Genomic DNA, 13,054 nt, shown 5'->3' on the forward strand with positions numbered 1-13,054 from the left:
AGGCTATTTCCTCAACAGTATGTTGGAAACAATAATACAACCAACGTGGCAAGGTTCTTAAGGGATCTAATGAGTTACCAAGACACAGCCAATAATTTTTTACAGAGCATTCCTTGGTCTTTTTCTTTATGTGAAATATACATACACATCAGTATAACATTATATATTTCAAGTGTTGGTTTACATAGATTTAAATGTGACATGAAAAAATTATAGTTTACTATCATTAGGAATCAAGTCAAATCAATATATTCACAGCTAGAGTTTATAAATCTAATTACATATTATATAGAATAAGAACAAATTTTGTGTATGAATACATTGTTACTTTCAATGGAAAATTATCAAAGAATAAATTTTCTAATAAAATATTATCCATATTATTAAAATTTAGACAAAATATGAACATGACTTATTGATTCTTTTTTTTTTAAGATTTTATTTATTTATTTGACAGAGATAGAGACAGCCAGCAAGAGAAGGAACACAAGCAGGGGGAGTGGGAGAGGAAGAAGCAGGCTCATAGCAAAGGAGCCTGATGTGGGGCTCGATCCCGTAACGCCGGGATCACGCCCTGAACCGAAGGCAGACGCTTAACCGCTGTGCCACCCAGGCGCCCCTGACTTATTGATTCTAACTGGGAATCTCACTAAAACAAAAATCACAAGATTCTGGGTTATAAGACTTAATATTACATTACAAAAGTAGCCAGCTACCTATAAACCTTATACACCTGGTCTTTAATAGATATTTTTATTCTGACATGTTACATATTCTCAAGCTTATTGTATCTTATGAAAACATTATCCATAGATTCCATATCATATGGTTAAATTCAAGATTATAAATGAGTCCAACATCCTGCATGTGTAAATAAAATGTGACTGACTTAAAAGCCTATTCTAAAACTCACTCTCACATCATCCTGGAGTTGTCTTCCTTAAAGTTGTGTTATAAGATGACACTGGGATCAAACTATGTGATAAATTATAAAATAAAAATCCTTAGATAGAATCTAAAAATGGCCCTGAAGTATACAAACTTCCATACAGTTGTAGCCTAGTATGTGGAGGTTAAGAGCATGGTCTATGAAGTGCAGCCTTACCACTTCCTGGCTGTGTGACCATGAAACTCTCTGTGCCTTGGTTTCTTCATCTGTAACCTTCGCAGAGTTTGGCAACAGTTGAATGAATTAAATACATAAAGCGCTGGAGCAACCATGCCTCACATATTTTAAGGCTACCAAAGTGTTTGTTATTACTATTATCTGTCCTGATGGTTTAGGATGGGATTTGGTGACTTAGTCTTGGGTATCCCCACAGGAATCCATAGCAAAAAGAGATCAAAGCACCTGATTTGTTATTGGCGAGCCTGGATTGCAAAGTGCTTGAACTTGAACTTGAGACCAAAGTGGCATTTCCTCACTAATTTAAACATATATATCTAGTCAGAGATATGACAGTTGGGAACCCTAAGGCCTCTTCTACATTTTTATAGGGACATAAAGAAGAATCTCTTTCACATGATGGTAGATAGGCATACATCTATGTATATATAGATATATAGATATAGCTATCTTCTCTAATAGCATCAGAATTGATTTAAATTGTACGATACTCAGGTGTCACAGAGAATTGCTTGGTGGAAAAAATTCTCCAAGAGGACAAAGTGTTTCCCTACACACTTCCTTTCTTATAACAATAGACAAGAAAATGTTTTAAATATTTCTCATAGGAAAATGAGAAATATATCTGTAAAATGAAAAATTTTCAATTCTTTTTGGATTTGAGAAAAGAATTTCTTTTATGGACGATCTTACTTTTTTTAATGTTTCAAGTTTTTATTTTAATTCTAGTTAGTTAACCTATGGTGTAATATTAATTTCAGGAGTAGAAATTAGTGATTCATCACTTACATGTAACACCCAGTGCTCATCACAACAAGTGCCCTCCTTAATACCATCACATATTTGTTTTAAAAAAGTTCTTTGTTAAGACCACTGGAGTACTCCAATATTTTTAGTACCACAGTTTCCAAGTGGGGCAAAATTACTCTTCACAAAGCATGGAGTGGGGACCTAGAAGGAGGAAGGAATGGAGACCAGCAAAAGGCAGGACAGTGGGCGGTGAATGCTATTTGCTTTCAGGAAAATTATTGTTTTTTGTTTTTTTTTTAACTGCTCTTTTGTTAGAAATGACTGCAGAGGTTAGGTTTAAAACGAAAACTGGTACAAGGGAAAAGAGAGAAAGCATGAATAAGTGCAGAGGCTAAAGTCAAATGATGGTCAAGATGAAGTAAGCCCTTAAGAATATTTAGAAGCTATGAGTGGGAATTTAAACCATTTAGGATATAGAGTTATATTATCTAGTTAAGCTCATTAACCTCTAAGGGGGAAACATTTCTGCTCTGGGAATGGCCGAGTAACTCCTATCAAACCACACTTCCTGCAAGGAACATCTCTTAACTCCGGGAACACATGAACAACCAACTACATATAGACACTAGAGAGAGTGAACGAAAGAAGGCATAGGAAGGGGATCAATACTTGGCAGAAGTAAAAGGCACCGAGTGACATTCCTAGTTACATCTTTAAATAATTTTACCCTGGGTGCAGGTCCTTATCAGGCCATGCAGGGTTGCTAAAATTCAGAAAGAAACCCACAGCCTATCTGGCATGAGAAAGCAAAGGACAAGTTCAGGGTGAATTGAGCAACTGGAAAGTGAAGGGGAAGGATCCTGGAGAAGAGAGAGTCACAGAAAGGGAACTGTGCATCTTGTATATATACTCTACTCAAGTCTCTAGCTAACCTCTGAACTTGGATGTGCTGGATAGATTCTAAGCAGCTCAGTTAAGGCTAAAATAACTGGAATGAGATTGCAGAGTTTGGCTTGAGTTCAGCCATGAAATAAAATATTTTTACTCTTCAAGGGAACGTAAGAGAATCCAGAGACTCTATATTATTCAAAATCTCCAGGATACAATCTAAATGTATTAGATATGAAAAAGCAGGAAATTGTAGCCATACTAAATGCAATCAATGGAGATCAATTTTGATACGACCCAAGTTTGGAACTAGCAGACACAGATTTTAAGCATCAATTAAAACTATGCTCAAAAGTATAGAAGAAAATATAAGGGATAAGGCAATGGCATCTGGCACACATGTTTGCGTTTACACACTCTATTCTTTGTATAAAATAGCAGTACTTATAAAAACAGTGATGACAGAAAGTCGCTCAATTATACACACTAAAAAGGAGCATTGAATTCAAATTCGGTTTGTAGGACATTCATTCATGTACCTTGCTGGGTCCTAGAAGAGCAATGAAAAATCAGATGTGGTTCTTCTATTCACAGATCTTAGAGTTGACACGAACCCAAACAACTATATTCTAAGGCCAAAAATAATGCATTTCATTACAGCAGTACTTAAAAGCAGTCTAAGTCCCAGAGATAGATAGATTTATTCCCAGATTAGTGGTGGATAAGATCTAAAGGAAGGCTTTAAGAAGGAGGGACAGATGACATGGACCTTAAAAGATGCTTAAAATTTTTATTTGCGGGCGTAATGGGACAGGGGTGAGTATCCAGTAGTATACAGTGAAGAAGGGTCTGCATATAGCGGAATGAAGTAGCCATCTTTGGCTGGAGGGTTTAGTTTGTGACAATGGTGGTGGGAGATAACGTATGATAATGTAGACAGGCCCAGATTGCAAAATGCTGCGCTTCTAAAAGCAATAAGGAATCAATTAAAAAGACAAGACACAAAAGCCCAACATCATTTCCTTTGAAAACTACAAATCCAAGAAGGATTTCCATTATTTATTGTTTATGATTTTCACAACCACCTAATACAAAAAGTAAATGGATAGCTCTTATAATTTAGTGTAGTTCTCTTTAGTCTATTGAGGATTAAGTTACCGGATGATAGATTTGAGCAAGAAAAGGATTAAGAAATGTGCTATGAAATCACTTAACAGTTTGGTTACAAGATATATCAGAGAGTTTATGGTTTCATAAAATAGCTCACTGTACGTACTTAAAAGAGTCCACTACTCCCTTGGGTATGGGTGGGGCAAATTGAATTCCACCTTTACAAATTAAAATCCATGCATAAAATACAAATTAGTATTAAATTATATGTTTCTAAGTTTGCAGAAATAAGCAATTACTTCTTTCCTAAGGAGCTTTTGTGGCCTTTTTTGACAAGGAAATTCAGGAGATTCTGTTTTCAGCTTATTATCAGACAGTTATGAAATCACATTGAAATTTTTAAAATATTGACAATAAAGGCAGGTCATGAAAAAATATCTTGAAGCCTAATAATAAGTAAGAAAATAAATCCTTTTTGAGTAATATGTTTTTATAATATCTCAGTAGCTTCGAGTGTGGAAGCAATAACCGGGAGTATTTTAGGTTTTTGTAATGTCAGAATATCTTAGCACCAGAGTATCTCAGAACAGGAAGGACAATAGGATTTTATTTCTTTGTACTCATAATGCTTATTGTATCCTTCATGTTACAGCTAATGACTTTAAGACAAAGAGATAGATAAATGGCCTTGGACACATTTTGTTGCTTACAAGCAAATTATTACATGATATTTATTTGACTTTAAAAAGCTAATGTACCATCCATTTCTTTTTTCCCCTATATTTGTTTTGCAGCACGGAGTGGTGTCTGGTTAATCTATTCTGATATGCACATAAATATTCCCTATATTCTACAATTTCATAAAATGCATTTTGTTTAGCGCACCTGGGTGGCTCAGTCAGTTCAGGTCATGATCCCAGGGTCCTGGGATTGAGCCCCACATCGGGCTCCCTGCTCAGCGGAGAGCCTGCTTCTCCCTCTGCCTCTCCCCACACCCACTCATGCTCCCTCCCTCTCTCTCTCTCTCTCAAATAAATAATCTTAAAAAAAAGGACATTTTGTTTAGAACACTTCCTTCAATGGCCATATGTAATGTTCTGTGAAAACAAGGCTTATCCCAGATATAAGTCACTGTCTTTGAGATAAAGTTGTCCAAGAACATTTAGCTTTGTTTTGTTTTGTCTTGCTTTGGGTGTTCTGATAGGCACTTTGTGTTCTATAACTCTGAGATTTTTGTCACTCTCCGTGGTCTCTCTTCGAGCAATCACTTACACCTAAATTCCCTGAGCGACAAGCTCAAACCTGTCTCTCTCTTTGTTGAACCATCTCCTTAGGTGCCATTTAATACGATTCATTGCACTAAAAACTATACAACAAAATAGGACTTATAGTTACAGTTTGACCCCAACTCATGATCAAGATAAAGAAATGTCATGTAGGCATCATTTAACTCAACACATTGCTTTCTTGCTTGTTGCTATGGTTTACTATCAATTTTGCTCACGAGCACGATTTCTAACAACAGTCTTTAATGGTGCATGCCTAATTTGTTACTCGGTTTTCACACTGAGTTATAAGATCAAGCAATAAGAATAACACAGAGAATGCTGCCAACACATTTCTTCTTTTTTTACAATCTGACCAGTGATTAAATACAGACTATTTGATGCTTTACCTCTCTGCTGTTCCTTTTACACTGATTGAGAAAGTCTTGAAACACCTAGGGTTTTGGACTTCCATGCTCAAACCTTAGACAATGCCAGTCCAACTCCTTTCAGTTCTTAGGTGAAGAAACCAATAAATACTTCCCATTTTCTTCTTTTCACATACTCCACAGGCAACGTGTCCTTAAAGCAGTGTCAGGTCTGTCCCTCTCTGATTTACATCTGTGAGTTGAACCAAACTGTAATTGGCCTACAGCTGCACATATAAAATACTCTGTTACACAAGCATCTCACTTTTCCCTGCATGGAAACATCAGTCCAAGGCCTCATCTTCTAATGGAGGTAAGGGATTTGAATTGATGCCTCAGTTTACTCATCAACATCTCCCTGAAGTGATCTCCCATAAGGAAATAGAAGACGGGGTTGATGGTACTGTTCAGAAAGGCCAAAGGCCGAGTCACAATATAGAAGGAGTTGATGGCGGCCTGAGCGCATTGGTATTTCCTCCACTTCTCCAGGCGTGAAGCGATCCTCACGTTCCGCATGATGTGGTAGGGAGTAAAAAGCACGGAGAAGATCACAACTGCCATGATGACTAAGGTGAGAGGCTTTTCAAGGGGCAAAGCAGTAGCAAGCTGCCTGCTCCTCTGCTTTAGGAAAAGCGCAATCTTGAAATAAAAGAAGCACATCACCAAAAGAGGAATGACGAATCCCAAGAACGTTAGACACATGCTGTAAATGAGGCTGTTTTGGGGGTCCCCAGAACTTGCATAATCAATACAGTTGGTGCCATTGGCAGCTATATTAGGATTTATAAGAGGAAGTATGGGCAGTAGCTCTAAGGTTACTAAAACCCAAATAGCCAAAGACATTAAGACAGCAAACTCCTTCTTTTGCAGAAAGTGTTCCCGGAAAGGATACTTCATGAGCAGGTATCGATCAATGCTGATAAAAGTGAGAAAAAGAATGCTGGTGTAGAGATTGGCATGAAGCACATACCGGTTGCTTATACAGAGCATGTCCCCATATATCCACTTTCCATGAGAATAACTTCTAATCAGCATGGGAAGCGTGCACAAAAAAGCCAAGTCTGAGATAGAGAGGTTAAAGAGATAAACGTTACTGCTATTCCAATTCTTCAGACAGAAGAGGTAGCCAAAAACAACAGCACTATTCCCCAGGAGTCCCACAGCAAACTCGATCCCATAAAAAATGGAAAGGTAGTACTTTTCCAGGGCAGCCTCTGCCGCCAGCCAATTTGGGCAAGATGTGTTCCACTCCTAAAGAAGAGAAAGAGAAGTTTAAAACACTAGACTATGACTAAAGACAAAACTGCACAGAACATAATAATAATATTTAAAAAACACTTAAAATTTGAACTACGAAAGGTTGATTGTATTAGGAAGGAGCACACATACATACGTATTCATATACGGATAATACTATATAAATAATACTAACGTATTATTTTAACAAATATTTATTGAATACCTTCGATCTATATGCTAGGCACTGGGGATAACAGCACTGAGTCAAAGTTCCTAATCTCAAACAATTTATACTCTCTGGGCTAGAACCAGGAAAAAACAAATGCATGTCATATAATGGTAAAAAATATCCCAGACATAAAGGAAAGCACACACAAAGGCCTGGAGGTGGAAACACACATAGAGGACTTGACAAATAGCAAAGAGGCCAAGAAACGGTGCCACGAAATAAGTGGAGCATCTCATTCCTTCTTCTGTCTCCAGCTGTTCAACCACAGCTGTTCCACCAAGTCTGCTGAGTTAGATTTAATTGAACCACAACCTAGGAGAGGACACAGGAATTCTAACTCCACTCTTGCTATTTTAATAGATCTTATTTTGTTTCCATATTGTCAAAGAATTGTGGCTATTTTACTAAATCTGAATATAATTCCAGTTTCAAAACATGATTTTTTTAAACTTGAAAATATGAAGCTTAAAATCTTAGTAATGATAACAAGAGTGGCCACAATTTGCTGAAAGCTTATAGTATATCTAAGCAACATCCTTGAAGTCAGCTGTAGCTTATCTCCAATAACAACGAAGCTACCAAGTCTTGCTGCCTGCCGTGTTTGACTATTTCTCGAGTCCATCACCTTCATCACCATTCTAGTCCAGGCCACCATGATCTTTGTCTTAGACTGTATTGTGTCTTCTATGGTCTCCTCACATCTTCTCTGGCTCCCTTTCAGTCCACCTTCAACCTGAGAGCCAGACAATCTTGAAAACTATAACCAAAATTCGGATCATATTAACTCTCCTCAGCCAAAACACTTAAATGTCCTTCCACTGTCTAGGTAATAAAGTCTGAATCCTTGATGAGGATTTAAGGCATGTATGATTTGGCTCCTGTAGGCCACTTCAGCCTTACCTAGCATGACTTGCCTCCTTGCTCTCCTTCTTCCTATCCTTTGAATGCACAGAGAACTTCCCCAATGCTTAGTTCACCGAATCCCTTCTCACTGACCTTTTCCCCCGTGACCCTTGCCCCATCACGTACACTGCCCTTATATCTGCACATCAGTTTAAGTGTGGGCTTCCCAAGACAGACTCTCTGACCCACCAGTCAAGATTCAGTTCCCCCATTTTATGCGCTCATTGTAAACTACGTTTCTTCAAATTTCTTGCAACTTTAACTTACTCGTGTTTATCTTCTACATCTGGCATAGAGCCTACCAGATAGGAGATGGTCTGTAAAGGCTTGCTGCGTGGAGACGGAAATAAACATTTGACTGTTTGGAAAACACTTTTATAAATATTTCCTCTAAGGTCAGATAAGCCCATTCATTGCTCTATCTCAGTATAAATCTTGTGCTGCACATAATATGACTAATATTCAAAATGGGCAATTGTAGTAGTTAGGTAGCTTTTTTTAGACACACATTCGTCAAAGGTAAAATTTCATGTATATCTTCAGGATCATTTTTTTAAGTAAGGTTAATTTAAAAATTAGGAATTTATATCTGAATTTAATAAGTATCAGAAAGTCTAGGATATGTACCAAGGTATTAAGAGTTTTATCACTAGGGATGAGATACGAATAATTTTTAATGTGTCCTTTTTCCTTTCAGTTTATCTGGATTTTCTGTTTGTTTCTCCAAATAACCATGTATTTGATACTATCGGGATTTCTAGAATTATAACCAAAAGGCTAATGGCCTTTTTTAAAAAATAGACTTTGTTTTATAGGCTGGTGGTAAATTTTCACTATTTTTTTTTAACTCTCTTCCCCTCTGCTTTCAATTCCAAGACTTCTGGAAGCACTCTCTTCCTTGCCTTCGATGATATAGCAATCTCCTTACTGTCCTCCTTTTTCTCTTTATAGACTATTTGCCCAAGCTTTAAATGTCGGAGCTCCTCAGAGTTCAGATCTAGGCAACTTCGTTATCTTGGGATCACTCAAAACGCAGGTGCACACACTCAATGGAATATTAAGACAATAGTAAGTTTCCTTAAGCCTCATTTGTTTCATTTTGAATTTCCTCTTTTTCTAGTCCTCACTCTTACTTTTCTGATGATGCAGTTCTTAAATGCTCTGACTTATGTCAGTAGCTTCTGTGCAGCAGGAAGGCTTGACTGCCATGGGCAGGAAAAGAGAGCCATGAAGACATGTGCAAATCCATCTGCCAGGTTCCTGATATCTACCACTTGGGCAAGTCAGGGGCCGTGCTGCAGCCAGGCAAAAGTCTTCTGCTTCGAGCTGTCCACTGGGAATGGAGATTCAGAGAGGTAGTAGGGGTAGAGAATACCAGAACTGGAATAAGGAAAATGAATGACTAGTCACCTTTGTCCTGCTCCTCGGGTTGCTTTATCCTTTTTTTTAAAAAAATAACTTTTAAAAATGCATGTTATTCTGTAACACTCACTAAGAAGATACAGGTAGGCAAAAAGAAGAAATGAAAATTGTCTGTAAACCAACTACTCCTAATATTTGGATATGCTCTTATAGTTTAATATTTATTTGAATTTATTTTTTACAAAAATGAGATTGTGCTGTTTATGACATTTTATAATCTTTTTGATACTTTTACTTTATTCTTAAAATAATTTTCTTAAGTCCTTAATATTAATAAACTGTGGTTTATAAATGCCAAGCTGTCTTATATTTGCTGGCCAATTTCAACCTCACCACGACCCACAATTTTCTGGGTATTAGAGTCCAAATTAGATGATGTTTGTAGTTGAGTGTGTTTCTAGTGTGGCCATTACAATTCTACAAATTGATGAACGAAGCTGATCTTTTAAGGGAATTCTTCAATTGAAGGGAAATTCCTCATGAAAAATTAATACTCTCTCTTCTACTTTCTAGTGGTTGTGTTTTTAATTTTTAGGAAACAAATCTTGATGAATAGGTTATAGCTGTGTTGGATGAATTATTTTTAACTTTTTTTTTTTAGCTATTGGTAATTAGAGCGAAATCTTTAATTATATATCCAAACATATATCTAAACCTGTTAGATTATTAAATTACAAACAATATTCCATTTACTCACATAAGCAAATCAGTAGTATGCGTTTTTAATTTGGAATAATGTTTCTTTCCCTGTAGTTCTAGTCAGCCTTTTGAAAATATACAGTTTTGAAGCTTAAATTTAAAATTATATTTGATAGCTTATTAGTTTTAAATTGTTTTTTCTTATAATTATCACAATTAAACAAAGATCATTTGTGCATTTTAATCCTTGACTGATTCTTTAAGGCAAATTTACATGGCAATATGAGTATTTTTTAGCTAATTGCTATTTTCATTAATAAACAATTTGAATAAACAAATATATATTCATACTGAAAAGGTACAATCATTTAATATTGGTAACTTCACTTTTTATATATTCCAGAATTCACATCATAAGTCAAGGTACTAACAAGTGATAGTAAGGTATCAAATTATATGTTTAAAAATTTTTTAAAAAATAACACCAATTATAAAAAGTTCTGAAATGTATACTAGCAATAGTTTTTACAAGTTCCCATTTTTCCTTAGCGAATTATACTCTTGAACAATTGTAATTTTTACAAACATAATTGTCATTTTTACAAACATACATGTTAAATTTAATTTTTAGAATGCCTGGAGAGTCCCTCTCACATACTGTTTTCTAAACATGAAATATTATATATATTGTTTCATATGATTTAAGAACTTTAAATTTTTTTCTGTAAGTAGTTATATTTAAGTAAACCTGATTACTCTTTTTGTTGAAATATGTTACCAGTATGTTGTCACATTTAGCAAATGTGATAAAACTCTTTAGAATAAGTTTAGTATTTGGCAATTTAAAAAGACACTACATTAAGTAAAAAATAAATGCAGGAGAAAAAATATGACTTCCTTTTAGTTATTCTAGTTGTTCTACATGTTATGAATGACAGTTCAGACAGTTCATTTGCACACTACTTAAAACTTACCTGCTCACAGGCCACTTTTAAAAGAAACCCTTAATGGGAAGCCCGGCATTACTTTGTATACCTGAGTGACATGAGTTGCATTATAACTTACCATTCCGTAGGAAGGCCCTGATCCCTTGACAGAAATTCTTTGCCAGCAACTTGATACAGCTTCTAACCCAATGCTGTGACACTGGACATAGTGAAGTCCAATTTGCATATCATGCAGACAAGATTAATAATTCAAAAGTCCAGGAATAATTTATTCAGTCAAACTTCCAAGTATAGTTCAAGGGCAACTTCCTGTGAGGTCAAGACACAAACACATTACGCATTTTACAAATAGAGTTTGTAAAGACTGCTGTTGAAATCATTTCTCTCACTGTCAAAACAACAGAGAAGCATTCGTTATTTGCATGTTGGTTTGCATATTTAAGGTTAACGTAGTTTATATTGGATATCCAATGCTTCTGCTTTTTTCTGCTTTTGCCTTATTTTTCAAATTGACAATTTTTAGTGAATTCTGCATTGGGTATAAAACTAAGCAGCCGATATCAATAATTTTGAGGGAGCTTTAAAACTGAAATTTTAAAAGCAGATCTGGGTATGTGTTCTGCCAGCGTTCCAGCAAAAGGGACACTAGAGCTTCAGGTATTTCCCATTTTATTTTCTGTGATTAAAATCAAGAGACGCATAAAAAACACACATCAGATGGCTAGGGATTAGGGACAGAGGTGGTGTCTAAACAAGATAACCTCAGTACATGGCAATTCATTACACTCCAATCCATGCTGAGCAGATCTCCACTATTTCAGACAGGAAACACACCTTGCTTTTTCTGAGGATTATACTAGATTTATATTCAAGTAAACACTAGGTCTGCTTGGTTTGAAGCATCGGGTTTATGCTGAGAAAGTCCCTTGTTGTGCAGACAGTGGTCATTTCATTTGAATGCCAGAAAGTTGAATGTCGAGTTAGCAGTGACAGGCAGAAGCTCCAAGAGAAACTCCATTACAGCCAGTTCTTCCAGCCAAGCATTTCCCCTTTTCCAGTATATGAGAGCCCCAAACTTAGAAACTTAAAAAAATATATATATTATATATATGCACATATGTATTACATACTTACACATGCATGAAATATAAATGTATTTATATGTGAAACGCATGTGTATTTATATCAGACAAGGTCTCTGTCATTTGCTGGGTTCTTACTATATTCTAGGGATTGCACTAAGCACCTTTATGTACTGAATGCTTACAAAAACTCTCCAACGTTGCTACTATTTTTAAAATTTTCCCATTTTATGGATTAAAAAACAGAGGCTCAGAGAGGTTAATTAACTTTTCCAAGATCACAGAATCTATACGAAGAGGGACCTGAGTCTAAACCTATACATTTTGATTCTAAAACAACCTGCTCTGATTCTTGATTGCCTACAAAATTGAATGATAATACCTTTAACGTACACTGCAGATTGAACCAAAGTTCAAGAATTAATGAAAACCATTTTTCAGAAATGCAACTTCTTCCTACTTTTAAAAGGAAAAAAAGACTAAAAACATCATTTTTGTCTATAATTATAAAGGGCAAAAAGCAAAGAATTTGGAGGACCAGTGCCAGGCTTATTAATTTAAACATAAATGAATATGGCTTATCTCCAAACGACCAAGGCACATGGATCTATTCATAATATATGTATATATATATTTCATATATGATTTATTCATCATATAATATATTCATCATATATATATTTCATATATATTCGCCATTCTGATGAAAGCCAAGTGCTATTCCCTCTTTGTGGGGCGGTGTGAGTTCCCCAGAACTTCCTCTTTCATCTCCCCACATCCTGAGTCTGGACTTCTAAGATGAAAAGTGTTCTCTACTTCTCCTTTCTCATAAAGCAAGTGATCAGACTTGTGGCCTGGTCGCCTTACTTCCCTCCCAGGTCTTACTTCACTACAGGTCCCATTGCCTCAGGATGCTTTTAATGGAGAGGCTAGAGTGACTCTGGGACGGACTTAATAAAAGGTCTCCAGTAATTCTATTCGATTCATATTATGAGTCTTTATTCAGGTCTACAGGAGGGAACCGAA

The 13,054-nt window shown here is 36.0% G+C and overlaps 1 protein-coding gene across 1 annotated transcript; it reads right to left on the bottom strand.

Annotated features, from left to right (window-relative positions):
- Positions 1-3,537: 3,537 nt before the first annotated feature.
- On the bottom strand, positions 3,538-11,378 carry SUCNR1 (succinate receptor 1). The gene is made up of 2 exons (XM_026497297.4): positions 11,065-11,378; positions 3,538-6,818 (listed from the first exon to the last, which is right to left on the bottom strand). The coding sequence occupies exons 1-2, from the start codon at positions 11,170-11,172 to the stop codon at positions 5,865-5,867; spliced, it is 1,062 nt and encodes a 353-aa protein (XP_026353082.1). The 5' UTR covers positions 11,173-11,378; the 3' UTR covers positions 3,538-5,864.
- Between the last annotated feature and the right edge of the window lie 1,676 nt (positions 11,379-13,054).

Source organism: Ursus arctos, unplaced genomic scaffold (genome assembly GCF_023065955.2).
Source record: "Ursus arctos isolate Adak ecotype North America unplaced genomic scaffold, UrsArc2.0 scaffold_20, whole genome shotgun sequence".
Classification (NCBI taxonomy): Eukaryota; Metazoa; Chordata; class Mammalia; order Carnivora; family Ursidae; genus Ursus; species Ursus arctos.